The sequence below is a fragment of the Sceloporus undulatus genome, chromosome 4 (genome assembly GCF_019175285.1).
Source record: "Sceloporus undulatus isolate JIND9_A2432 ecotype Alabama chromosome 4, SceUnd_v1.1, whole genome shotgun sequence".
Lineage (NCBI taxonomy): Eukaryota > Metazoa > Chordata > Lepidosauria > Squamata > Phrynosomatidae > Sceloporus > Sceloporus undulatus.
The window spans coordinates 20,139,505-20,164,839 of record NC_056525.1 but is presented as its reverse complement, the minus strand read 5'-3'; the positions used below and the strand labels follow the sequence as shown (position 1 = coordinate 20,164,839).

Sequence of the window (25,335 nt, the reverse complement as noted above, 5' to 3'; positions counted from 1 at the left end):
GCCTCGCTGCTGGGCGCTGGTCAACGTGCTTCTCATCGGCGCATGCGCAATTAGGACGGGCCTGTGCTGGGAGGCTGAGCCTGCCTTGTCGCCGCCGAGGAAAAAGTGGGAGCAAGGCAGGGTAGGTGCTCCAGGTCCCTTCCTTCTCCCCGCTTCAGAGCGCCGGGGGAGCTCCGGTTCGCTGCCCTCGCCCGCCTCCCTTCTTTCCTCTTCATTCCCGTCCTAAATTGTGGCCCTTCCGCCTTCCTTTCGGGATCCTGGATCAGGGCTATGGAATTCTGGGAGTTAGCGCTTGTTGTGAGCCCTGAAAGAGGAGGCTGAAACCACAGCCCTGGCCTCTCCTCAGCATTAAGGGTGGCTGCCTTATATTGCGCTTCTGACAGAGAGACTGGCGTGGCCCCAGAAACCGCTCAATGGCCCTGGACTGTATGGGTTTCAGTAGAGAGAAATGTAAGGGACTCCGGCAGGAAAAATGAAATGCACAGATATAGGATGATGGGGGACTCCTGGCTGAACGAAAGTACACGTGAAAGGGATCCGGAGTCCAAGTAGACCACAAATGGAACATGAGTCAACAGTGCGATGCGGCAGCTAACAAGGCCAATGCGATTGTAGGCTGCGTCTAGAGATCAAAGGAAGTCATAGTGCCACTCTCTTCTGCTCTGGTCAGGCCCCACCTGGAATATTGGGTCCAGTTCTGGGCACCACAATTCAAAAAGGATATTATTATCATTATGCTTTACTTATATAGCGCTGTAGATTTAGACATTGAGAAACTGGAGCCATGTGTCCAAAGGAGGGAGAACAAAATGGTGAAGGGTCTGGAAACCATGCCCTATGAGGAAAGGCTTAGGGAGCTGGGAATGTTAAGTTTGGGGAAGAGAAGGTTAAGAGGTGATAGGATGGATAGCCCTGTTTAAATATTTGAAGGGATGTCATATTGAGGAGGTTGGATGGCCATCTCTCTGGGCTGCTTTGATTGGGAGTTCCTGCATGGCAGAATGGGGTTGGACTGGATGGCCCTTTCGGTCTCCTCCAGCGCTATGAATATGACAAAGAAGCAGGAGTTTATATTTCTGTGAGTGTTTTAGCTGTTATATGTTGTAATGTCCTTCATTTTTCTTGAATGTCCTACATTTTGTGGTACCTTGTCTTCTTTTGCAGTGGGGACACCTGGTCACCCTGTTTAAAGCATGATTAGTAGTAGACAGGAGTAGTACCTACTCCCAGGTAAGTGAGTGTAGCGTTGCAGGCTATGTTTGGGTCCATCCCACAAAAACTTCACAAGGTATGGCAGCTATGAAGGTTCCTTTAGACACAGGCAAAGAAATTAATACAACTTTGGGATAACAGCTAAAATTTGAGTGACAGGGGGGAAAGTCTCTGCTGTCTATACACATACACACACATCGCACACGCATATCTGCACACACCTTGTTCCCGGATGTGGAAGAGGAAGGCTTGACTGGAGAACAGAAGTTAATTTCTGAAAAGGTTCCCCCCAACAGTCACAGACTTGGCTGGAGAAGCAGTCCCCGTTTTGCTTCCACCAAAAACAACTCACCTTGGTTGCCCTATGGACTAGCTGTGATTTTGGTGTCAGCCTGGGAACAGCAAACCAAAGACGGTGGCTGCATCCACACTGCAGAAATAAAATCTGGTTTGACGCCACTTTAACTGCAATGGCTCAGTGGTATGGAATTCTGGGAATTGTAGTTTGTTGGGGCACCAGGGTGGATGCAGCCAGTAATAAGCATAGGAAACCAGTACAAAAGATGCTGAGTTTTTTTGGCAGTAGTTGGGAAAAGAGAGACTGATGCCATAATTGCAGCAGCCAATAAGTGGTGTTTTCAACCTCTTGTTACGAGGCAAACTTTAAAATACATATTCTTAACTGGAAAAGTTTGCCCACAATTCTGCTCCCTTTAGTCCAGGCTAGGAGAGCCTTCGACCCTCCTGATATTTTATGCCTCAGACAGCGTGACAAGTGGTAAGGCATTATAGTTATAGTGAAAAATATCTGAATGGTTTAAGCTTCCACCAGCCCTGCTTTAGCCACTGAGTATGTTAAATGTATTTATGATCCCATTATTGACATTTGAGAGTAAGGTAAATTGCACAAATGAGCTGGTAGGTGAAGGAAAATGGTTGGTTAAGGGTCAAGGCTTGATTCTTTCCTGGTGTGAACTAGCACTATAAAGTATGCCTCAATATAATTTGTGATATTTAACTATTATGATAGTGCTGCTCAAAGTGGTGTTATATCGACTCTGCAAGACTTTAGTTACTGGGATAGAAAGAAGTAGTTGTACCTAATAGGCACAAATAGAGTCCCTGACACCTGGAGGCGGAGGGAATGCAGCCTAGGAAGCATTGCATTATGAGACATGCTACTTCCTCTAAGGAACTCAAGCCTTTGTCTGAGAGTATTGAAGTAAGGCATCAAAACTTATACAGTGTGAGGAATTATCACTGCCATATTATAGTGTACACATTTGTACAAACCTGCACCAAAATAATTACCAACTGTTCAGAATCACTTCTAGGTAAGTATAGATTGGCAGCCTTGGACTTTTGTGATGAGTGCATGTACTTGAAAGTCACAGTTAAACTAACTTTTAGATAAATATGAATAGGATTGTTCTTTGAACCCCTTTTAATTCAGGTCAATTTAAATCATTTATTTGTAGGGTGTCATTCCTGTACGTGGATTTATGTGTTAAATAGTCTGTATAGCAAATTACTGAAATGCTTTCAACTCTGTTATTCACAGGGCCAAAATGAGTTTGTTTGGGTCAACATCAGGATTCGGAACTGGTGGCACCAGCATGTTTGGCAGCACAGCTACAGATAACCACAATCCAATGAAGGTATTCAGCCTTTATTCACATGGGGAGAAATATAATTTTTATTTTTAAAATTCAAGTTCATACATAAAAATCTCAAATACCTTCAAGTACCAAAAATAACAGTAGCAATTATGTATCCCAGTCTGTAAATATGTGAACAATTCCTTGGGAAAAGTTAGAATAGCTATGGCTTGATTTATGTTTCTTTCACAACTGGCATTGTGGGCCTCCACCCAAGGCTGTTTGTTTATTTTTATTTTATTTCTATCGTGCTTTTGCTCCAGAGCTGGGACTCAAGATGCTTCTACACTGTAGAAATAATTCTCTTCAATGCTACTTTAATTGCCATGATGCCATCCTACATAATCCCAGGGTTTGTCGTTTGGCAAGGCACCAGCATTCATTGGGAGAGAAGGTTAAAGACCTTGTAAAACTACAAATCCCAGGGTTCCATAGGAAGGCGCTAAAGTGGTGTCAGACTGCTTCATTTCTACAGTGCACCTTACAAAATTAAAGAAACAATATAGATAAATACAGGGTTGTAGTTAAGCTTAATATGTTAAAATGTAACCAAATGATAACATTAAAAATAATTGAAATCCTCCTACCAGCTTTATTATTTAAAAAATATATTCCAGAAGCCTGTCAGAAAATTTTAATGGGTTTTTCACTGCTGGAGGACAGACAACAACAATGCTGTCAGTCCAACCTTGCAAGGAAGTGAGTTCCAGAGCCTAGAATTCACCACCAAGAAGTTCCGCTCCTACCTTCCCCATCACACATACCTGTGAGGGTGATGAGATGAAGAGAAGGCCTCCTGCCCAGATCTCAGAACTTGGGCAGGTTCATATGGGAGAATATGGTCCTTCAGATAGCAAGGCTTTAAAGGCCATATTTAGCACTTTAACCTGTGTCAAGAACCAGACAGATAGGCAATGTGGCTTTTATAATCAGAGTTGTGTGCTTACTGTAACCAGCCCAGTCTGCTGCTGTTCTTTGGATCAGCTGAACTTTCTAACACCTTTTGGAAAGCAGCTTCCTCCCCAGTCACATAGAATTGTAGAGATCCAAATGGGATTTAAGACTTGCCATTGTGGCCAAATCAGAAATTTACAGTGCACAGTTGGCTCACTAGTTTTAGCTTTACTTAATTGCTTTTTAACTTTGGTATAAACAAGATTTTTAGGCATACTTTGTTTAAATTTCTTGTAAGTTGCCTTGAGTCCTATGCCAGAGGAAGGCAGGGTAGAAATTCAGTTTAAAATTTGGCAATGAAAATGTACTCCTAATACAGTCCTAATACAGGCATAGTTCCTATTACAGTAAAGGGCCAACATGACTATCCCTGGATGTTTACAGTTCAAAATGTTATACAGTACATGTAGAATGATGTGAATGATGAGATTAAGGTTTGTTTTTTGTGGGTTTTTCAGGCTATGTGGCCATGTTCTGTAAGAGTTTAATCCTGACGTTTCGCCAGCATCTGTGGCTGGCATCTTCTGAAGATGCTGGCGAAAAGTCAGGAATAAACTCTTATAGAAGATGGCCACATAGCCTGAAAAACCCACAAAAAACTATGGATGCCGGCCATGAAAGCCTTCGACTTCACATCAGATTAAGGTTTTTTTGCCGGAATCACAGTACGTTATAGGTACTTTGCTTCTGTTTATAAAGTGTATGGTTATGTAAAGCTGTAGACATAGAAGACTGTATCTTGCATACAGTGAAGTAAGTTATTTCTTTGCCTCTTAAGCTGCATCCACTTTGCAGAAATAATCCAGTTTGACCCCACTTTAACTGCCATGGCTTAAAGCTATAGGATTCTGGGAATTGTAGTTTGTTGTAGCATCAGAGCGAGTGGAGCAAACTACCATTTCCAGAGTTCCATAGCCTTGAGCCATGGCAGCTAAAATGGGGTCAAACTGAATTATTTCTGCAGTGTGGATGCATGCAGCCTTAGTGTTGTTTACATGCAGGTGAGTCTATGATAGGGCAGGCTACAGCTTTATTTTGCTTGTGGGTATTTGGTATGACTTCCAAGAATTTTGCAATTGTGAAACTTTTTTGTTTGATTTTTTTTAACTATTTAAAATGTATGTTGTGTACATGCATTAGAAAGTATGTGTAACTTTTGTTTTGTTTCAGGATATTGAAGTTACATCACCACCTGATGATAGCATTGGTTGTTTGGCTTTCAGTCCCCCAACATTGCCGGGTAATTTCCTTATTGCAGGATCATGGGCAAATGATGTAAGTAAAAAAATGAAAGAAGGTACTGAGCCAAGCCATGTGCTCAACATGCCCAGTTGTATGGCTGTTTCTTGCAGACAAAATATATTAACCATGAGAGGATAATGGTGAAGGTAACCAGACCGCCATTATGAGGCAAACTGAATAATACTATACTGCCAGTATGGAAGTCACTGGGTTTTTTTTAAAATATAATATCTGTTACCTCTTATTATAATACACCAGTAATTGTCTAACTGGGTTAGTTTAAATGAGAAAGTAGGAAGAGAAATTTTATTTGCATTTTTTTTCACTGTGTAGGTTTTTACACACATATTTCTTCTTGACATTCTATATATGTCTATTCAGAACTTAGTCAATTCAGTTCACTGGGGCATACTCCTTGGTAAGGATTGCAGCACAAAGGTCTAGTCTGATTTGCCTTTCTATGGATAATAATAATAATAATAATAATAATAATAATAATAATAATAGGTTTTATTTATATACCGCCCAATCACTGGGAATCCGAGCGGTTTACAACAGAGGGGATAACAGACAGTTCCCTGCCCACAGGCTTACAATCTAAAAGACACGACACAAAAGGAGAAGGGAATGGTGAGGGGAGGAGGGAATCAGGTCCAGCATTCTTCGCTCCCTCAGAGGCCTGGACCAAGGCAGATGGACCGGAGGGAGGGCTCTTCTTCTTCAGGCTAGCCCCTGATGGTACTGGGCCAGCCTATTCTCTCCCTCAGAGGCCGAAAGATGACAGTTAGGGAGGGAGGAGCCTCCTTCTTCAGGCCAGCCCCTGATGGTACTGGGCCAGCCTTCAAACAAAAAATTGTTTGAACAGACAAAATTCCCGTTAAGTGGCAGTTTTGTTCAAACTTAATTTTAAATTACATTCTTTTGAGAACAGTGAGACATGCTTCCATGTAAGCATGCATAGGATCTTGTTGCAGAAAGAGCCCATCATAAATAATGAGATGAATCCAGATTTAATTTTGTTTAAATTTGCTCTGTTGAAAACAAAGGGGCAAATTAGTAATGCATAACTTGTCCCATTGATTAGAGGATCTCTTCTAAATTTGACTGAGCCTGAGTCCACCCACTGTATTTACTGCTACTTGAGCATTTGTGGATGAAGTTCAGATTCGTCAGATCATTTTACATTGTTTTTGCTTACAAAGATACTAAGATGCTGAAAATGATAGCCAGTGTGGTCTAGTTGTTATACAGGTGGCTATCTATCTCCTTTATTAAAATCTCAACTAAATTAGGACACTCACTGGATGGCCAGCCTTTCTCTGCTTTCATTATCATTATGTAAGATAAGGATAACTAACTAGTCTTAAGGATTCTTGCAAGAATAAATAAGGTATAAGCTTATACATTAAAAGTGGTGTACACTCATCCCTCCACATTCGCTGGGGTTAGTGGCACAGGACCCCCGTAAATGTGGAAAAAACGCAAATAATAAAAACACTATGTTTTTACCTAAGAGACTGCCTCTAGGAATCTCTAGGTTTTCCAGTGCAACTCTCTGGTCAACATCTGCCAGACATTGACCATAGAATTGTTCTGGAGGAGCTACAAATGCCTAGTGGAGTGTTCTCTCTAGGAATCTCTATGTCCTTCAGTTCGACTTTTGGTTAAAGTTGACCATAGAGTTGTGCTGGAGGACCTAGATATTTCTAGAGAGAACATATTAATAAAATCCGTGCATAATAAAATCTGCAAAGTCAAAGCCTCAAATGTGGAGGAACAAGTGTACAAATGAATTGTACGTTAAAATGTTCTGGGTTTTTTTTTTACTTCAGGTACGATGTTGGGAGGTCCAGGATAATGGGCAGACTATTCCGAAAGCACAACAGATGCACACAGGACCTGTGCTAGATGTTTGCTGGAGTGATGTATGTTCCTTTATTAGACCTGGCAATTTCTTAAATATCTGTGATGGGGAGGAGGTGTCAAGATGTTAGAAGCCTTGCCTCAAAACTTTGACTTTTCCTTCAGTGGAGAAGGGTGAAAGATGCACCTCCATTCTAATGGGCCTGTCATCCACTATAAGCTGCTTTGGGTCTCATGTGGGAGAAAAGCAGAATATAATTTGCATAAATAAATAAACTGATCATGGGAATCTATCATTCTTTTCTGTGAGTGTGGGAAGGTTTTGCCGTGGAATACATCATCATCAACTCCATTTAGACAAACAGATGCTATGAAGTAACAAAACTTTTTTCTCTGACATTCCATAGGATGGAAGTAAAGTGTTCACAGCATCTTGTGATAAAACTGCCAAGATGTGGGATCTTAACAGTAACCAGGCAATACAAATTGCACAGGTATGATTGTCAAACAGAATCTACTATAAAGGGGAACAGTAACTTTTATTTAAAAGAAAAACTTGCAAGTTAAAGATTTGTTTCAATTAAAGAGTTGTTTCAATTAACTGTTGGTACAGATTCTTGTGTTTATAATGATTAAAAAATATGTGTACCAATACTTAATGCAATTAGAATGCCCACTTCTGTGTTAGTGAATGGATTAAATGTATTATTTATGTAAAATTGTTGATGTACCCGTTGATGTATTGTATTCTGTGCTATATTGCTTTGTACTGTGATATATGTTTATATAATTGATACTATGTGAACCACTTTGATCAGAAGGAAAAGTGGTATATAATAAAAGTTTTATTTATTATTATTTATTTATTATTACTTGGAGTGCTCATTGATTCCCCCTTACATTTGTAGGAGAGATTACTTCCTCGTTGTTCCATCACCTCATCCCATTTTTGAAAGAATTGCTGCTTTGTTCTAATATCATTACTGGTTAACAATCCTTATTTATCTGACATCATCTGCCCATAGCAGAACAGTCTAGGTACGGGAGCACTGTCAAAAAGCAGAAATTGTTGAAATGAAAAACCATTATGTGTTTTGATGCCATGTGTTCTGATGCCTAACGTGTCAGATAACCAGGGAATCCAAAGAAAAAGGCAAAGCTTTCTTCGCAAAGAAGGGAATCCCTCATTCACAGTGAGAGAGAGACTGAGAGAGAGAGAGACCCTTCCTTTGAACCCAGGAGGTGGTTCATCCCCCCTCCACACTTCCCAATGGTAAAGACTGACTAGTCACATTAGCTTGAGCAGGGAGAGGGAATACTACCTCAGCATTCACCCTATGTGTTTGTATGTACCTCCACTGGTCCCATTAGTCTTTCTGCATCCTCTCCCTTGCAATCCACTCCCTTTGCTCATATGCCATGAAGAAAAGCTGTGGCAGCAGTAGAAGAAGCAGTAAGCATAGCTGCCTTTGAGCAGCTGAGTGAAGGCAGCAGATGCGGAGGAGGAGAGGCTGATGGGACAGGTGGAGGCACACACACAAAGACATGTAGGGTGAGCAGAGCTGGGACAGTATTCCCTTCTTCCTGCCCAGGCAACTCAAGGGCTGGAGGGGGCCAAGCTAAGGCAAGGAAAAGCTGAAGCAACAGCCATCCCATGAGGGGGGAAAGAGGAATATTGGAAAATTACATCAAGTGATGAGGCTCTAGTGGGACTGCATTTCCTTTTATTTTTAATTCATCCACAGTGCCTCAAAAGTGCCTCTTTAATGTACCTGTCTTATGTGCACTAGACCCCAGCTCTGGTCTTTCAACCCTTTTCAATGACCCATCCTTTCATTCTAAATTTAAAAAATTCAATGTGTGATAATTTTTTTTAAAAAATGCATTGAATGTACAGGTTCTGGGTATACTTTAGAATAGTTGGAAGAGTGAGTCGTCAAAAAGTGGGGGACACATGTATGTACATGTGCATACAAAGATCTATGAATTGTCCACTGTGTAGTAAGGTTACAGTGTGAGGTAGATGGGAGAATATGGTTGTCTGAATTAGTGCCCAAGTGACATTAAGAACTGTTAAGTTCAAGACAAACAAATATTAATTTTTCTTTCTAATAAAAATAATCAGTCATCTTGCAGTATATTGTAGGATTAAATGCAACACATTTTAAGTGATAGAGCTGGAATGAGAGTTACAGTGTTTTGCATAATATATGTATATATAACTTTATACAGTCAGACCTTGATATCCATGACAGATCCATTCCTTATACACATACCCTCACAGATATCAAAATCTGTGGATACTCACGTCCCATTGACCCCAGTGGCTGTGCCGCACTTGGGGACAATGGAACTGAAGTCCTACCTACCTCCTTCCTTCCTTCCCATCTGAGGCTTCTGCCCCAGGCTTGGCTTTGGGTGTGGAGGATGGAGCCCTGTCGGCTGGAGGGAGCCAGAACTGGTGCCAGGGCTTGGGTCTAGGGGCCTGGAGGTTCCCTCCCGGGTACTGGGCCTGGGGTCGGGGGCTCTGAGATCCAAGCCCTGGTTCCGATTCCCTGCAGCCAACAAGGCTTCAGCCTCCATCTCCAAACCACCCCTGAAGCCAAGCCCAGGGCAGAAGCCTCAGAAGGGAAAGGAGGGAGGAAGGGAGGAAGAAAAGATGCTCAAATCCATGAATGGCAACTCTGCGGATATCGAGGTCCCACTGTACCTAGGATTCAGTTTCAGAATCATATCCATCCATCGTTCTCTTTTATTCAGGGCCATGGGGAGAGTAAAAACTAGAATTGATTGATTAGATGTGTATGAAATTACATTGTATCTTTTCTTTTATATTCTGGGCAAGTTTTTAAAAATTGTGTTTCCTGATAAGTATGTCTAGAAAAAGATTACAAAGGCAAGGGGAAGCTAGGCTCTCTTTTCAGAAGAGAGAGAAAGCGGTGCATTCTTATTTCAAGATATGTCAGAAATGATCCTTAGGTAGACCGAATCCCATTGTCTTTCAAAACCTGTTTATTCTTTAGCATGAAGCTCCTGTAAAGACTGTCCATTGGATTAAAGCACCCAATTACAGCTGTGTAATGACTGGGAGCTGGGATAAAACTTTAAAAGTAAGCAATATTTTAATTCCAATGATAGCTGCTGTCCTGTTGTGAAAATGCTTTCTGAAATTTATGTAATAAGTGTTATAAAGGAAGTTTTGTCTGTTTATATAGCATAGTGACACACAAAGAAACAAGTTTCATCATGTTCAGAGAGCTTTCTTCCTAATAAGTGTCTTGGGGTTGAACATTAAGAGTTTGAGGTTTGAATTGGTTTGATTGTCAGGTCAGCCAAGAGTTCATTTTGGAAAGCTGTTGTTGTTATTAACTTTGTTTATATACTGCCTTTTTCACAAGACTGGGACTCAAGGTGGCTTACACATTAATAATGATGATGATGATGATGATGATGATGTTTATTTATATTTCCTGCCTTTCCCACAGATTGAGGCGGAATTACATCATTAAAATGATGCATAGTGCAAAATACTAATACTGAATTCACCAACATTCCTATTAGTTCTCTAAAATAGCAGTTCAGCAATTAGCCAACAATCATAGTCAAGAGTGGGGCGATCGTCATAACCTTTTATATGGAGTCTGGTGGATAAGCCCGCCGGAAGAGATCCATCTTGAGTGCCTTCTTAAACGCCTCTAAGATAGTGGTAGGCCATTCCATAATTTTGGGACTGCGGCAGTGAACGCCCTATGAAAGGTTGTCATTAACCTGGCATGATGTTCCAATAAAAACTTTCCAGATGTTCTAAGAGTGTGGGGCAGCTTATGTAGGGAGAGGCATTCCCACAAGTAACTTGGGCCCGATCCATGTAGGGCTTTAAAAGTAATAACCAACACTTTGTACTGCACCCGGAAGCTAATTGGCAGCCAGTGAAGAGATTTCAATACTGGTGTTACATGGTCAAACCCAGTGTCCCGGTGACCAATCTGGCTGCCGCATTTTGAACCAATTGAAGCTTCCGAACTTGGTACAAGGGTAGCCCCAAGTAGAGCACATTACAGAAATCTAAATGAGAGATTACTAGTGCAAGTACCACTGCTTCAAGGGCCTTTCTGTCCAGGTAGGGACGCAGCTGGCATATCAACCGAAGCTTGATTATTAAAAAGACTAAAAAGTCAACATTAAAGCCAAATTAATTTATTAACTATTTTGTGAACAAACTAAAAAAGTTTTTTTTTAAGTGAAACAATACAGTAATTATTATTAATCATGTAGTGTCTCCTTGCCCTGCCCAGTTCCAATCTGTAACATAGTTTGGAAAAGTTACATTATTGGACTACAGCTTTGAGAATATTAGCACTTCTGCCCACGATAGCTGAGAGTTGGAATAAAAATCAATAATTGTTTCAAGTTCTGGCTTTGTACCATCTGTGCATGGGGTATATCCATAGAATCATAGAATCATAGATTTGGAAGAGACCACCAGTCCAACCCCCAGCCATGCAGGAAATCTAAATCAAAGCATCCCCGACAGATGGCCATCCAGCCTCTGCTTAAAGACCTCCAAAGAAGGAGACTCCACCACTCTCCAAGGGAGTGTGTTCCACTGTCGAACAGCCTTTACTGTGAGGCTGTTGGTTCTCTGGATGCTTTAGTGCAGAGAACTGTGTGCAGAGCTTAGAATAATTAATTTTAGGTCTATACATCCCAAAGTTTTTCACAAGAGATTACCTACAGGATTTTGGGAGTTTAAAAAGTGACTTTTCCAAGCTCTGGTTTACAGTATGTAAAGAGTGCTGTCCTGTATCTTAAGAAATCTTTAGATGTATGTGAATTTTTCCAGGACCTTGGTAGTGATATAGAACTTTCTTCCTATAGGAATTTTAACATGGTAAACATATTAATATGCTATTCTTATCTATTCATATTTGTCTGTAAAGTTCTTTGCTGCCCTTTAATTAGGCCACTGTGCCACCAGCTTACTCAGATTGTATTTAAACAGAATATCTCGAGTTCATCATGGTATATGGAATATACAGGCTTCCTAGAACCAGCCCTCTTAATGGCATGGAGGCAACTCAAAGCTGTTTCATTTTAAAACAGTCAATCCAATATCTCAAGTGGGGGGTTATTAATATCTTGTTTGATTTTTATACAGTTTTGGGATACACGATCACCGACTCCAATGATGACTTTGCAGTTACCTGAACGGTGCTACTGTGCTGATGTAGTAAGTGAACGAGTTCCAAAGATGTTCATCTATGGATTTGCTGGGGGGAAAGCCTTCCTTTGCCATTTTTTTTTGGCCTGTTACTGTAATGTACATTAATAATTAGATTTTGTATCACATGTTGTTATAAAAAGATTTATTTTGTGGTGGGTAGGAGGCGCAGCAGTTGTATATTGCAAAATGAATTGCTTCTAATACACATCATTATTGCGAGTGAGTGACTTAATGTGAATTCATATGCTCCTGTAAATGCTTTTAACTTCTGTCTTCTTGACTGCTATCTTTATAGCAATTAATTGTAATTCAAATGATCAACTTGTTCCAAGGTATATCCCATGGCTGTTGTGGCTACTGCAGAGAGAGGCTTGATAGTTTATCAGTTAGAGAATCAGCCTTCTGAATTTAGAAGAATAGACTCTCCACTTAAACATCAGGTAATAACTAAAGTTAAATCTTGGTTGGCAGGATTTAGGTCTCATAAAATCATATTTAGATATTTACCTCATATTCAAAAAATGTATTGATGACTGCTGTTTCATTTATATAATTTTGCATCACTGGAATGCACCCATGATTTTATATTGTAGAAAGTCATAGCTTGTTTTGATGAGTACAAGAGCAAGTGTAATGTTTTAAATCTTTTTGGGAGAATAAGTTTATTAAAAGTCATATAAAAATAATAGAAGCAGTCAGTAATTATTAGAAGAGATCAAAATCTGTTCAGATGAATTTATAAAAAGCTGTTTGATGTGTCTTGGAAAGCATGGTCTTATGTGGTAGGATTTTTCTTCTCTTTTTTACTTTTGTTTGACTTTTGGTCTCAGTGCCATAATACAGCTATGCTTTGAAAGTCCCTTCAGTTTCAAAAAACAAAGCAGTATGTGGTGTGGTGGACTACTGTTTGAGAAATCTAAACTGAGCCTTCATGCATATACTCACTGAATTGCACCATTTTTGGAATGCTAGATTTATGTATGTTGAATGTAGCCAGCAGTACACACTGGGTGGGAAGAGGGGAGGGAATGGCTCCCAAAAGTCTTCAAAGGTTTAAATCTGTATTTCTCATGGAAACTTGATTTCATTAGCAGCAAATGCCATAAAAGTAATACAGCTGGGATAACTTCAAATCAAGAAAATAAACTTGGTTTATTCTTAGCCCTTGGTGGGCAGAATAATGACTGCATTGCTTTGCTATAACTTGAAAGAGTTAAATATTCTAAGACCTCTCTAACCACAATGTTTGTGTATAACTGGACAAAACACTTGAGGCTCAGTAGTTAACATTCAAAAGTTTTAAAAATCTGGATAATTACAGTATACTTGTTTTTTGCCCATCTCCACTAAATTGTAGAAGTGTTGTCACTTGCTGGTTTCTTTTTTCTGCATGCCTTACATAGAAGAAATAGTGCTGGATTATTTGTTAATTGATAGGTAGACTTTACTAACAGTGTTTGTTACCTTAAGCAAATCTTGGTCACTGCAATTGGCCACTTGGTTACAAAGCCAGTTTAACACTGACCTTTTAATTTGTGGTCTCTTTTAGACATAGCCTATTATGAGTAAGCATGAGCTTTAGGTTTCTCTATTCCTTCCCCTTCCACCCCAATCCTGGCTTGTTTTTTAAAAATAGGTTAAATGGCAGTTTGTACTTTGGGGAATACCTGCAGTTAATATTTTTTTTAAAAAAGAAGATGAATGGCTTTATCTTGTCCTTATTACTATATAAGAGGAGTAGAGGACACAATTCCAAGGCCCATGCCTGCCTTTGCATAACATTAAAGCATGTTTTTGTATGATATTCAAAATGGGTCATTGACTTATAGCTGCCTGTTTTTGTAGTTACAAGCACCAATAAATGCAAAAAATACATATACTGAGTTATGTCTTTCCAACAGAATTTATCATTCATGAATGCTACTAAATATTCATGCTGTCTAGTAAGACAAATGTAATTTCTAATGCATTGAAATAAGTTTCAGTTTATTCTGTTATCAACTTGAAAGTACCATATATACTCATCTGTAAGTCGATCTCATGTATACGTCAACGTCAGGTTTTGGGGCCAAAAGTTTGGATTTTGCCATGACCCATGGATAAATCAAGGATAAAACTTGGAGTTTCCTTCAGTGTGTGCATGTGTGTGTACAGCACGAGAGACTCTAACTGAGGTTGTTTGTTTCAACTTTGGTTTCAGCCTTCACCCAGGTAGTGGCGACCAGATGGCGGGAGAGAGTCTGTTAGTTTGTTTAAAAGCAATTAATCCCTCAGGACTCTTTCTACTTGGGATGAGAGAAAAAGAAACTGTCCTCCCACCACAGGAGAAATCTGAAAGATCTGCTATCACATTATCATACTGACCTGTAAATAAGTCAACCTGGGATTTACTGTCAATTTTTGGGCATACATTTTTAGACTTAAAGACGAATATACATGGTAGTACTTAAGCCCAATAGAATTATCTAGTTCCTAGTTCTGCATCTTCTCTTACTTAAGCTATAGTTGGTCAAAAGCATTAGAAGCATATAGTTCTGACAATCAGTGAATTGTTTGTGCAACTCTAACTGATTATCAGCTTCCATGGTATGTTGTACACCTGCAGAATTTGCCCAGCCGAGTTAATAGTTAGGTTCTCTGAGATCTAATTAAAACACAATCTCTCTTACTTAGCATCGATGTGTGGCTATTTTTAAAGACAAAGTGAACAAACCAACAGGATTTGCCCTTGGAAGCATTGAAGGACGAGTAGCCATTCATTACATTAACCCACCAAATCCGTAAGTGTCTTGAAATGGGCTGCTTTTGGCTTCTGAAGCATGGGGCTTGTAGAAGTAGGTTATTGTGTGAAGTTTGAAATTAAGAACTTTGGTGTTTTTTTCAGTGCCAAAGACAACTTCACCTTCAAATGTCATCGATCCAATGGCACAAACACATCTGCACCTCAGGATATATATGCTGTAAGTATTTCGCATGCCATGAAGTAAGTATCCTCTAGGGTAGTTAAATATAGCTATGATGTCAAATCTGGGCCCTCTATTCTTTGACATTTTGTCCCTACAGAGACAACTTGTACTTTCTGTGTAGAGGGAGAAAAGTGACATCTGTAACAACCAGATTGGCAGCAAGCAAAGAGCTTTTGCATGCTTCATTGTCAACTCAAGATATTTATCTTCTAGTGAAATATGTTTTGGGATTTTAAAAAATGACATTTTTGCATTGCCTTGAGCAGAGATTCATAACTGCTTCTTTACAAATTATTTCCAATATCTTAAAATGCTCTCCTAGCATTTTATCATACTCTAGCACAGGGCCAGATAACAAAATTGGTCTTGAAGACCAGATTCTACCCACCATGCCGCAGACCCATTGTAGAGGGCTGCATTATACCAGGGCATGTCTCCCTCCTCCATGAGCACTCATGTTATTGGGCCCATTCTGTCTTCCTCCATGCAGAGAGGGGCATGGAACTTCATGCCTTTTGCTGAATAGAGAGGAACATTTGCCTGCCACTCGTCGCCAATGGGGACATCAAACCTTAGGCAGAGGTTTTGGGATAGATTTTTGAGGAGCTCCCCCTCTTAGGTTATGGCTGAATTCTCAGTTAGCTTCATTCCTTCTGCAGCAACTTCCATTGCAGAAGGCAAGAAAGGGCCAAGCAGATTTAACCAAAGCCTTGAAGAGTAATTTTTGAGGCTGTCACCTGCTTGCTTTCCTGTCCTTTTTGTGAAAGCAGGAGTTCAGGGATGGAGAGGAGCATAGGCTTAAAGACTGATGAACCAAGACAAATTAGGTCTGTGGGCTAGAGAATCCTTGCCCCTTTTCTAGCATGTTCACTGAATGAGACCCAAAGTAAGGCAGTGCAGTTTTAAAGCAAGAGCTACATAGCCCCAGTCCATTTCATCCTCTGTGACTGTCATTCTATGGTGAGAACATTAATGAGATTTTATTTGGATACATTTAAAATATAGCAACACCTATTTCTTACTCCAAACAGTTAAAGTATTGAACTAAGGATGTCCCTCAATGTATCTTTTGGTTTTCTCCTTTATAAGTTAATGGCTTTAATTTGTTCAGTGATAAAAGTAAGGAAGCACATAGTTGGAGGAGATCCACAATCTCTGGGTGCTGGAGCCACCATCAACCAGCCCATAGTAGGAAAAAGCGATATTCCTTGTCCATTATAGAGGCTTTATTTCTTGATGGTCTCAAATGACCAAAACTCCTAATATAGACTCATAAAGCATATAAAACATTTCTTTTATAGGAATTGTGCATGTATTGTATGACTGCTTTGTTTTATATTGGGTAGGAATCATGTAGACGTGCAGGTGATGTTGGACTGTACATCCCAGCAACCCTTACCAGCGTAGCCACTGGTAAGCAGTACTGGGAAGTGCAATCCAACAACACTGGGAGAGGTATCTGATCCCCTCTGCTGCAGTTTTACATAATGCGTGTATTAATTTGGGAAGTGATAAGGAAGAAAGCATCTCCATTGGCTGTGCTGATAGGCCAGCCCCATTTGGCTTTTCCTTTTCCTCTAAAATGTTTCCATTCATGGTCCATTATGGAAACTTTGCAACATTAAAAATCTAGTTGTTTTCCTTTTTCCTTTTTTATTTTGCATAATGTCTTTTAGAATGTAAGTCAGAGAAAATGTCATGTTTGCCATTTGTATTATATAAACCCCTCTTGTGACCTTTTCCGATGTAGAGTGGAATAAATATGTTTAAACTAAATTTAAATTAATTGTTACTCATAAGGTAAATGGAATCGCCTTTCATCCAGCCCATGGTACTCTTGCAACTGTAGGCTCTGATGGTAGATTCAGCTTTTGGGATAAAGATGCACGGACAAAGCTAAAAACATCAGAACAATTGGACCAGCCAATATCTGCTTGTTGCTTCAACCATAATGGCAACATATTTGCATATGCCTCCAGTTATGATTGGTCAAAGGTAAGTTGGAAGAAATGTAAAGATAGCAGTGGTCCAGTAGCTATCACTGGAAAAACTCATCATCCCTTTATCTTTCCTTTATCAGACTGAAGTCTCTTGTCATAGAAGGGAAACATTATTTGTGGTATTGAAAAGTTACTGGAATGTACCGTATATACTTGACTATGAGTCGAAAAATTTATGCCCCAAAATGAAGTCCAAAACCTGGGTAGACTTATGGAAGGGTCAATGAGTTAATGCTAATAAATTTTGTGAAAGAAGAAATGCCCACCTTCCTCTGTAGCCTTGTAACGGCTCCCTGTTTGAAGCCCTGGCGCCAGCTCTCATTTCCTCCTCTCCCCCCCCTCTGTGTGTGTGTGTGTGTGTGTGTGTGTCTGTCTGTATCTCAGGCTCTCAGCCTTCCTGCTGAGCCAGACCTAACTAGCTGCTGCTTGAGAGAAGGAACACAAAGAAAGTATGCCCAGGCTTGTTGCCCGTTTTGCCTGGAGGTCTTGGGGGTAAGAAGGAGAGAGAGAGAAAGCCCTGTCCTCTATTTCTGAAAGCCATGAGTCTTGGGGGTGAAAAGCAGAGAGAGAGAGAAAGCCCTGTCCTCTATTTCTGAAAGCTATGAGTCTTGGGGGTGAAAAGCAGAGAGAGAGAGAGAGAAAGCCCTGTCCTCCATTTCTGAAAGCCATGAGTCTTGGGGGTGAAAAGCAGAGAGAGAAAAAGCCCTGTCCTCTATTTCTGAAAGTCATGAGTCTTGGGGGTGAAAAGCAGAGAGAGAGAAAGCCCTGTCCTCTATTCCTGAAAGCCTTGAACCTTGGAGTCCTGGGGGTGACAAGCAGAGAGACGGTGGGGTCTGTCCTCCTTTTCGCAAGCCATGTGCCTTGGAGATGCTTTTGGTAAGGGGAAGAGTGTGTGTGTGTGTGTGTGCGTGCGTGCGTGCGTGCGTGCATGTGCGTGCGCGGACACTGAGGTTTGTTTCCCCTTTTCCATGCTGAGACTGATGCTTGGGAGAGGTCCAGAGAGTGAAATATAGGGAGGGAAGTGGTGCTTTGTCCCCCCCCCTTTAGATCTTTTATAACATCCTCCAGTGTTTGCCCCTCGACTTATCCACGGGCCATATCAAAATCCATGATTTTGGATCCACAAACTGCCCGCGACTTATACATGAGGTCGACTTATACATGAGTATATACAGTAGTCAGAATGCCATATCTGACCATATGAAACCTTAAGATGTTTCAAATAAGCAGCTGACCCTGTCATACAAATTCTGCTTGAAATGTAACTGTTAACATCTGCAGATATATGTGAAGTTATTCATGTATGAAAATGTTTAGATAATGTTGAGTTCATCTCTGATATATAATAGGAGGGTTGTAGTTCATTGTAAAACACATGCTTTGCATGTGGAAATTTATTTGTTTGATTCATTTATATTCTGTCTTTCCCTCAGAGCAGCCAGATTTTATCTCTAGCATCTTCAATTAGCACTGGGAAAGGCATGTGGGAAGGTGCTTTATGTGAGGTCTGGCCATTGATCATCTAGAACTGATTTAGTATTTGAAACATTGGAGAGCTATTTCCAATATATTTACACTGAATTAGATGGGTCAGACCTCACTTAAGGCTGCTTTTTGTGTGCCTAGTTAACTTTCCTATAGTATGACGTTGTGTATTTCCCCTCCAGTGTTAGACTTCGCAAAGATGCCAAGAGTAATTCAAAGTATAAAAATGTCTAAATGTGTACCTCTTGTGAAAAGGATTTTTTTTAAAAAAAATATGTAATATGTGTTTAGTGTATTTTTAAATATTTTAAATTAAATCCACTGGATTAATTTTTTTTCTTATTTTATGTTTTGTACCATAAACTGTTTTGCCCCTGTCCTGTTTCAGGCTGCTGCTTTTCCTAAATTTATGTTATTTTCTTCTTCTTTTTTTTCTGATTACAAAAAGGGCCTATCATGGTCATAAAACAAGCCAAAGCCTCTTCAGATTCTAGTTCTTGGAAGGAGCTTTTTCCAGAGCACAAACCATAAAAAAGATTTTAAATAATAATAAAGAGGGGGTAAAGGCATGTTGGGGGAGATTTGGCCACCCAGCTCTGGTGGGGGACCTGTGTTGTCCCTGCATCCACCCCCATGATAATACATAAATCGAAGGTTTGTCTCCTTATTTTTAAATCTTGTGCAGAGAACATAGCTATTCTACTGTGATATGAGCCCTGTAGGGTTTTAAAGTGAATTTTTGTTAATTATAAAATTGCATGTGGCTGAATGTCGTTAGGTTGTGTGACTACTTAAAAAGCTTCATTTTACATTTAGTTGTTACCTCTCTATACTAATTCAACTACTTTTACAGGGGCATGAGTTCTATAACCCACAAAAGAAAAACTATATTTTTTTGAGAAATGCTGCTGAAGAATTAAAACCAAGAAATAAGAAGTAGTGAGTATCATTCAGACCATCCTTTTCGAACTGTTTTCTTGACATGTGCCCTCCTCTGGTCTCTTCCCAGTTACTCATTTTGGATTGTAACCCTCAGCTGGGGGCTGTGTGATTAATACCAAAGCACATTCTTACTGGCTAGAAAGCATCCTTTTGAGCGATGTGTTCAATGCTGTACAGGACTGTCTGACATTTGCATGAAGACTTGCCAGTGTTTTTAATAGTAGCAAAATGTTTGCTTTGGACCAAGAAACCACAGTTGTATCCTAAATAACTTCTTATCAGGATGAAGTGTATATTATGAATAATTCAGAAATGCAGGGTTAAACAGTTCGCTTTCTTGCTGGATGTAGAATTGGGCTAACAAAGATTGGGAAAATAATTTAAAGGGGACCAGTTGTGATTGTAAACTATTCCCTCCCCCTTATAAAGTTAATATTAAACAGCTGACCACTTAGAATAAAACAATATGTGCTAGGATTATGGAGGGCAGAAAATCTTACACGTTTTATTTTCCACTTGAGAGCAGACTTATATGTTTAGGCAAAAACCTGAGATAGACCACGCAGGGATTTCTGATACCTTGTTTCAGATCTAAATTCTGTAAGGTTCAGTTCTGATTTATTTTCCCTTTTTCATGAGTTTCAGACTGTGCCTATGGATATAGTTTTGTAATGTGAGTCAGTCTCTAGGAGCTAAATAGTTTGCAGATCCTCTCTTGAGGCATGGTAATATGCAGCAGTTGGGAGACTGATTACAGACCCAGGGATTCCCTGTCATGTAGAAGTGCCGATATGACTATGATTCTGTGAACTCTGCTATTCATTTCTTCATGTCAGTGTTTACAAAACACTGGATGAACAAGATGCTATTCTAAGACTGCACTGTGCCTGTCTTTGCAATAGCAAATATGTGGAGGGAAGAACCATTTCAGATGAATGTATGCTCATAATATGATCACTGTTATAAATAAATAAAGAAACAAACTGATTCTGTGCCCTGAGTAGTTGCAGATACATTTGTTTTCAGATTCCCTTAAGCAGATAGACTGGTTTTCTTGTAACTCCACAGTTCTACCATTGCCTAATATAAGCATCAACGAACAACCAAGAAGAAATGGTGTGCAGGTTTTCATTTTGAACATATAGTCCAGGCTTATTTTCATTAGAAAACCTGTTGTGCAAATGCCAAAGGATTTTCTTTTGTCAAGCTTAATACTTATTTCCACTTAAAATGAATGCAATTAAAACGAGGGACCAGAATTTGTATACAATGATGCTTCTGCCAAACTTCTCTGTACTGTAATCCTATGTGTTGTAAGACTTGCTACAATTTAAATAAAACAGGTTTGAATTAAAAGGTATTTCATGTTAATTGTCACTCTGCGTATTGAACTGGAATATGCATTTATGAGCAGGAAAATAGCCATAGATGACATACAGTTACTTTTATTAAAAGACTCCATGGGAGTCAGTCTCTTACATGTTTGTATTGTACAGAAATGATTCACTAGAAGGTAAATATTCCATTCACTGGAAGCACAGCCTTACATATATCTATTCAGAAATAAGAGATTTGCATGAGGCATATTTCCTGGGTAAGTGACTATGGGATTGCAGCCTCACTTTCATTCTGATATGAAAAGGGAAAGTCTATATTAAAATCATGCAGTCCTGCTGCCTTTCTTAGCTTCATAATACACTGCATAATCAAGAGTGTCCATGAGTTGCTTGTATTCCCCTGATAGGAACATATAAAACTGCTTTAAATCAGATCTGAGATATTTGTTCACCTGTCATAGTATTATCTTTTCTGACTGTCAGTTATTCTCTCAGGTGTCAGACAGAGAAGAGCATTCTTGAGTTCTACTAGTTGAAAGCATCTGAACTTAAGACAGGGACGTAGCCGGGGGGGGGGGGGGTCCGTGGGGTCCGCCCCCCTTCCGTTGGATACAATGAATGGTGCGTGCTGCCATGGCGCCACACCCAAGCCCCATTATAATGGTGGCACTTAGTCTGGACCCTCCCTCCCCTCTTTCTCAAAATCCTGGCTATGTCCCTGCTTAAGATGCCAGAAATTTAATATGGGATCTTCTGCATACAAAGCGGACTATCACTGAGTTTCCTTCTTCCTCTGTAGTAGAGATGAATTGGCACCATGCCACAGAATTCACCCTATGCATCCTGCTTTTTCGGGAATGGTGATTAAAACCTTCAATTTCAGCAAAACATGAGATATGTGAAGAGGACTGAAGCAATACATAGTTCCATATGACATAGCATTTTATTTGAAGATTTATTTATTTTTGCACTTGCCAATTCACATGCAATTTACACATCAGCATGGCTTCTAATGGTGCCATAGATTTATTAATGCATAGTTGTGTTTATAGCGGCTGTGCCATGTAGACCAGTAATTTGAATGTAGCCTAATGTGCACAATAGCTTATAAATAAGGTGGCATCAGACTTTTCAATTGGGCAAGCAAATTGAGAATTATAGGCTTCTAATACAAATTCTGCATTTGGTTAATTGGCATTATCCATCCTTCAGGAAGGGATCTCCTTGTGTAGCCTTTAGCTCTCATGAGCAGTGAGCTAGATTATGAATCAGTGTTCACCTGTGTTGTCTTGGGGGCTCTTTTTAAGACTTAGTTTGCTGCTGAACTATAAATAAAGTACTAGAGATGTAATGTTCAATCTTTCTGATTATAAAAAAAGAATTTTTCATTTTGCAGTTAAATCTTATGGATGTCAATAAGAGTCTAGCAGGTAACAACTGTGTGTGTGTGCGTGTGATCTGTGCAGAGCAAATATTCCCTGGCTTCATTAGAGCTATTGCCTGCTTATCTGTGTAGTGAATCCAGCAAAATACTGTACTTACTTCCCTTTTTAGCAAGTATTGTTGTAACCTAAAGTGTAGTAAAACAAAAAGGTATTCTGTGATACAGGCACTTTGGGTGAAGTTTGAAGAGCAAAATTTACCCAATTTTTCTTACAGCCACTCAGAAGGCTTGCAGTATATTTGTGTTTATGTACTTGTAAGTGTAATGTGCATTTAATACATTAGGCATATTCGGTGTGGTGGGTGCTATTTTTTTCCCAGGAACTACTCATGCAATAGTATTCAGATATGTCTGAAGCATTCACTTTTTACTTGCCACGCCCAAGCTGAGAGAATTTCTTCAGGACTACTCTCGCAAGTCTGTAACAACATGGGAACTTCAACCTAATCAAAATGTTTGTTTGTTTTTTGCCACCTTAATTTTGCAACATCTTTGAGATCAAAGTTGAGTATCATGTAGGAGAATTGAAGTGATAAACTGGGTTATTCCAGTACTTTGTATAAGGTGCAGATTGCTATTTGAATACAACATGATATATTTCTTATTTGTTGATCTGGATAAATATGACCTATATATTCTTCTTACCTGCAGATACGCTATGTAGTTTTAGAAAGACATGTTGATTTGTGGATAGGCTACACAGATTGGGAGTGGGAAGTACTGTTTGACAGTTATACCTATAGATCCATCACTGTCATTAGACACTCAAGCAGCCTCTGTAATTTGAAGCATATTTTGTAAACTTCAGCTGATGCACCGGTTGCAACTGTACTTTGGTAGAGATAGCTTAGCCACAGCTAGCCTTCTGGGAACTTCCCATTGAGACTAAAACAATGCCATCTATGTGAGGTTGCCTTTAATAATTGGGTCCTAAGTTGAGCTGCAGGATATTAATTGAGATTGAGCCTTTCAACCATCTTAAGACAGCTGTTTCAACTGCACAGGATGCCAGTCTATTTCAAAGCCCAATTCAAACTTCTAAAACTCTCAGTGGCATTAGCTGAAAAATTAAATTTTTCCAAATAACCTTACCTAGTCCTTAAAACCCTCCTGAAGCTCAAATTGTGTCCACCGGTTGAAGTGAGGGAGATAGCTTTGAGGGAGAGGGCTTTTTTGGCCACAGAGCATCCTCCACAGAAATTTTTGTTGGTGCCATCTTTATTATTTCTTTTGATACTAGATGAAGACTGTTTATTCAGCCAGTTTTTTAAAAACTTGTGTTTGCTTGATTGTTGTTCACAATCTGGTTTCTTAATTTATGATTCATCTTTTCATTGCTATCTGCACTATTAATTGCTTTGTCTCCTTCGGTCTTGGAAAGAACATATTGTATTTTAATAATGTATTTCATTTTATTAAAGTTCTGTAATCCTTCAAACAACGTACATAATTGAGTGGCCACACAAATACAGTAAAACATGCAAACCAAAACATGTGAAGAGAAAATTGTGACGATCAATTTGAAATTATGTTGAGTTGATTACTTTTTTGTACACAATGTTGCTAGGTAATTTTGACATTTGTTGATGTGGTTTTTTGAAGAAAAAGAAATGTGAGGAAGAAGATGGGAACTATTATAAAACTCATTATCCTGTTGTAATGGATGTGACTAAACTTAAGAGTGCCTCAGGTTAAATCAAAGCTTGATAATTTAAATCACCAATGAAATTCAAGTCAAGGTTTCCTGTTTCCACTTCAGATATTTTGTTTCCAAATGTACAAATGTATTTACAAACACTTTTGATTACTACTACTGCCATTACTAAACATTTGGTTTATAAGTAAACAGAGCTTTTCTGTCAGTTAGGGTCTAATGACTGTATGCCTGTCAACTTATTAGAAGGTATATGTATTTTTAATTTGTAAATCCATACCTTCATTAGTAAATGTTGTACAGTTTATTGCTTATATATACTAAATAATTTGCTTATGATTTCTGATAAGTTCTGTTCAAATTATTAACTAGAAGTTAATTAAACATGCAAACAGTATACCGACTGTATTTTGTCTTGCTGTATTTTGCATTTCTGTTTGCGTCTTTCTGTACACATACAAGAATTATGTGCAGAAGATCAAATATTAGAATGTCCAGAAAGAAAAGCTAGTAGTTACTTGTGGGTGAGAACTTCAGGTAGTTATAAATGGCCTTAACGTGAGAACAAGATCTTAGGTTGCAGAGGGCATAAAATGGGCATGTAGGTGATAAAGCATGGACTCTTGGAGTTAGTGACTGGAACACAGGACTTGTAATGAGTAAATTACCCCATTATCAAATTCATAATAATATAGTGCTTTATCTGTTTTGCTGTATTTATAAACTTTGATATTATAAAGCTTGGAGAAAGAGGATTTTTATACTGAATAATTAATGCTGTAGGTCTTTCTCAATGATGGATTCAATGTCAAGGAAGTATATGGATGCAGGCTTTGCTTTAACACATTTTTGCTAAGTTTGTGGAGCATTTAATGAAGGCCAGTTTTAAAAGGCAGTTCTACTGTAAATGAAATGTAAGTGTATGTAATGTCTTGTAGCACCTTTGATACTAATGGAAAGAAAGAAGCGGGCAGCATGAGCTTTCGTAGACTAAAGTACTTCAAATGCATTTGCTGGACTGTGAGGAGACAGACCTATATAAGGCAGTTCTGTGTGAGAATGTCAGTTCAAAATCGTGTGTATGGAAATGAAGTGGCAAGTCCAGTTTTAACTATGGTTGTTGGTGGACAAAGGCAGTAAGGAAGCTGTAGCCTGCAAATAAGGAGAGTAGATGAATACAGTAACCAAGAGGGACATGATGAATGAGACAAGGGTGCTTTCATGAGGATGGTGGTTAGATAGTGTTGAAATGTGTGTAGTGTGCCAGGAAACCAGTATCTCTGTTAAACCCAGTGCTGATGAACTGTAGTCTGTGGATAAATTCCAATTCTGCTGTTTCTCTTTCCAATCTTCC

The 25,335-nt window shown here is 39.3% G+C and overlaps 1 protein-coding gene across 4 annotated transcripts; it reads left to right on the top strand.

The window, feature by feature from the left end:
• RAE1 (ribonucleic acid export 1) lies at positions 1 to 24,818 on the top strand. 4 transcript variants are annotated; one of them, XM_042462562.1, is made up of 14 exons: positions 1 to 121; positions 2,774 to 2,870; positions 4,995 to 5,099; positions 6,899 to 6,991; positions 7,337 to 7,423; positions 9,953 to 10,039; positions 12,088 to 12,159; positions 12,486 to 12,593; positions 14,827 to 14,933; positions 15,038 to 15,113; positions 16,920 to 17,114; positions 19,458 to 19,543; positions 22,280 to 22,313; positions 22,648 to 24,804. In XM_042462562.1, the coding sequence occupies exons 2-13, from the start codon at positions 2,781 to 2,783 to the stop codon at positions 22,281 to 22,283; spliced, it is 1,110 nt and encodes a 369-aa protein (XP_042318496.1). In that variant the 5' UTR covers positions 1 to 121; positions 2,774 to 2,780; the 3' UTR covers positions 22,284 to 22,313; positions 22,648 to 24,804. The 4 variants fall into 4 exon arrangements, with proteins under 4 accessions (XP_042318496.1, XP_042318495.1, XP_042318499.1 ...); XM_042462561.1 differs by having other exon boundaries at positions 22,280 to 24,809; XM_042462565.1 differs by lacking the exon at positions 12,486 to 12,593 and having other exon boundaries at positions 22,280 to 24,818.
• The last annotated feature ends 517 nt before the right edge of the window (positions 24,819 to 25,335 follow it).

Coding starts and splice junctions, on each gene's coding strand:
- RAE1 (XM_042462561.1), top strand. CDS start 2,781: ATGAGTTTGTTTGGGTCAACATCAGGATTCGGAACTGGTGGCACCAGC. Junction 5,100..6,898: donor CAGGATCATGGGCAAATGAT/GTAAGTAAAAAA, acceptor TTTTTACTTCAG/GTACGATGTTGGGAGGTCCA. Junction 12,594..14,826: donor ACTCTCCACTTAAACATCAG/GTAATAACTAAA, acceptor TCTCTTACTTAG/CATCGATGTGTGGCTATTTT.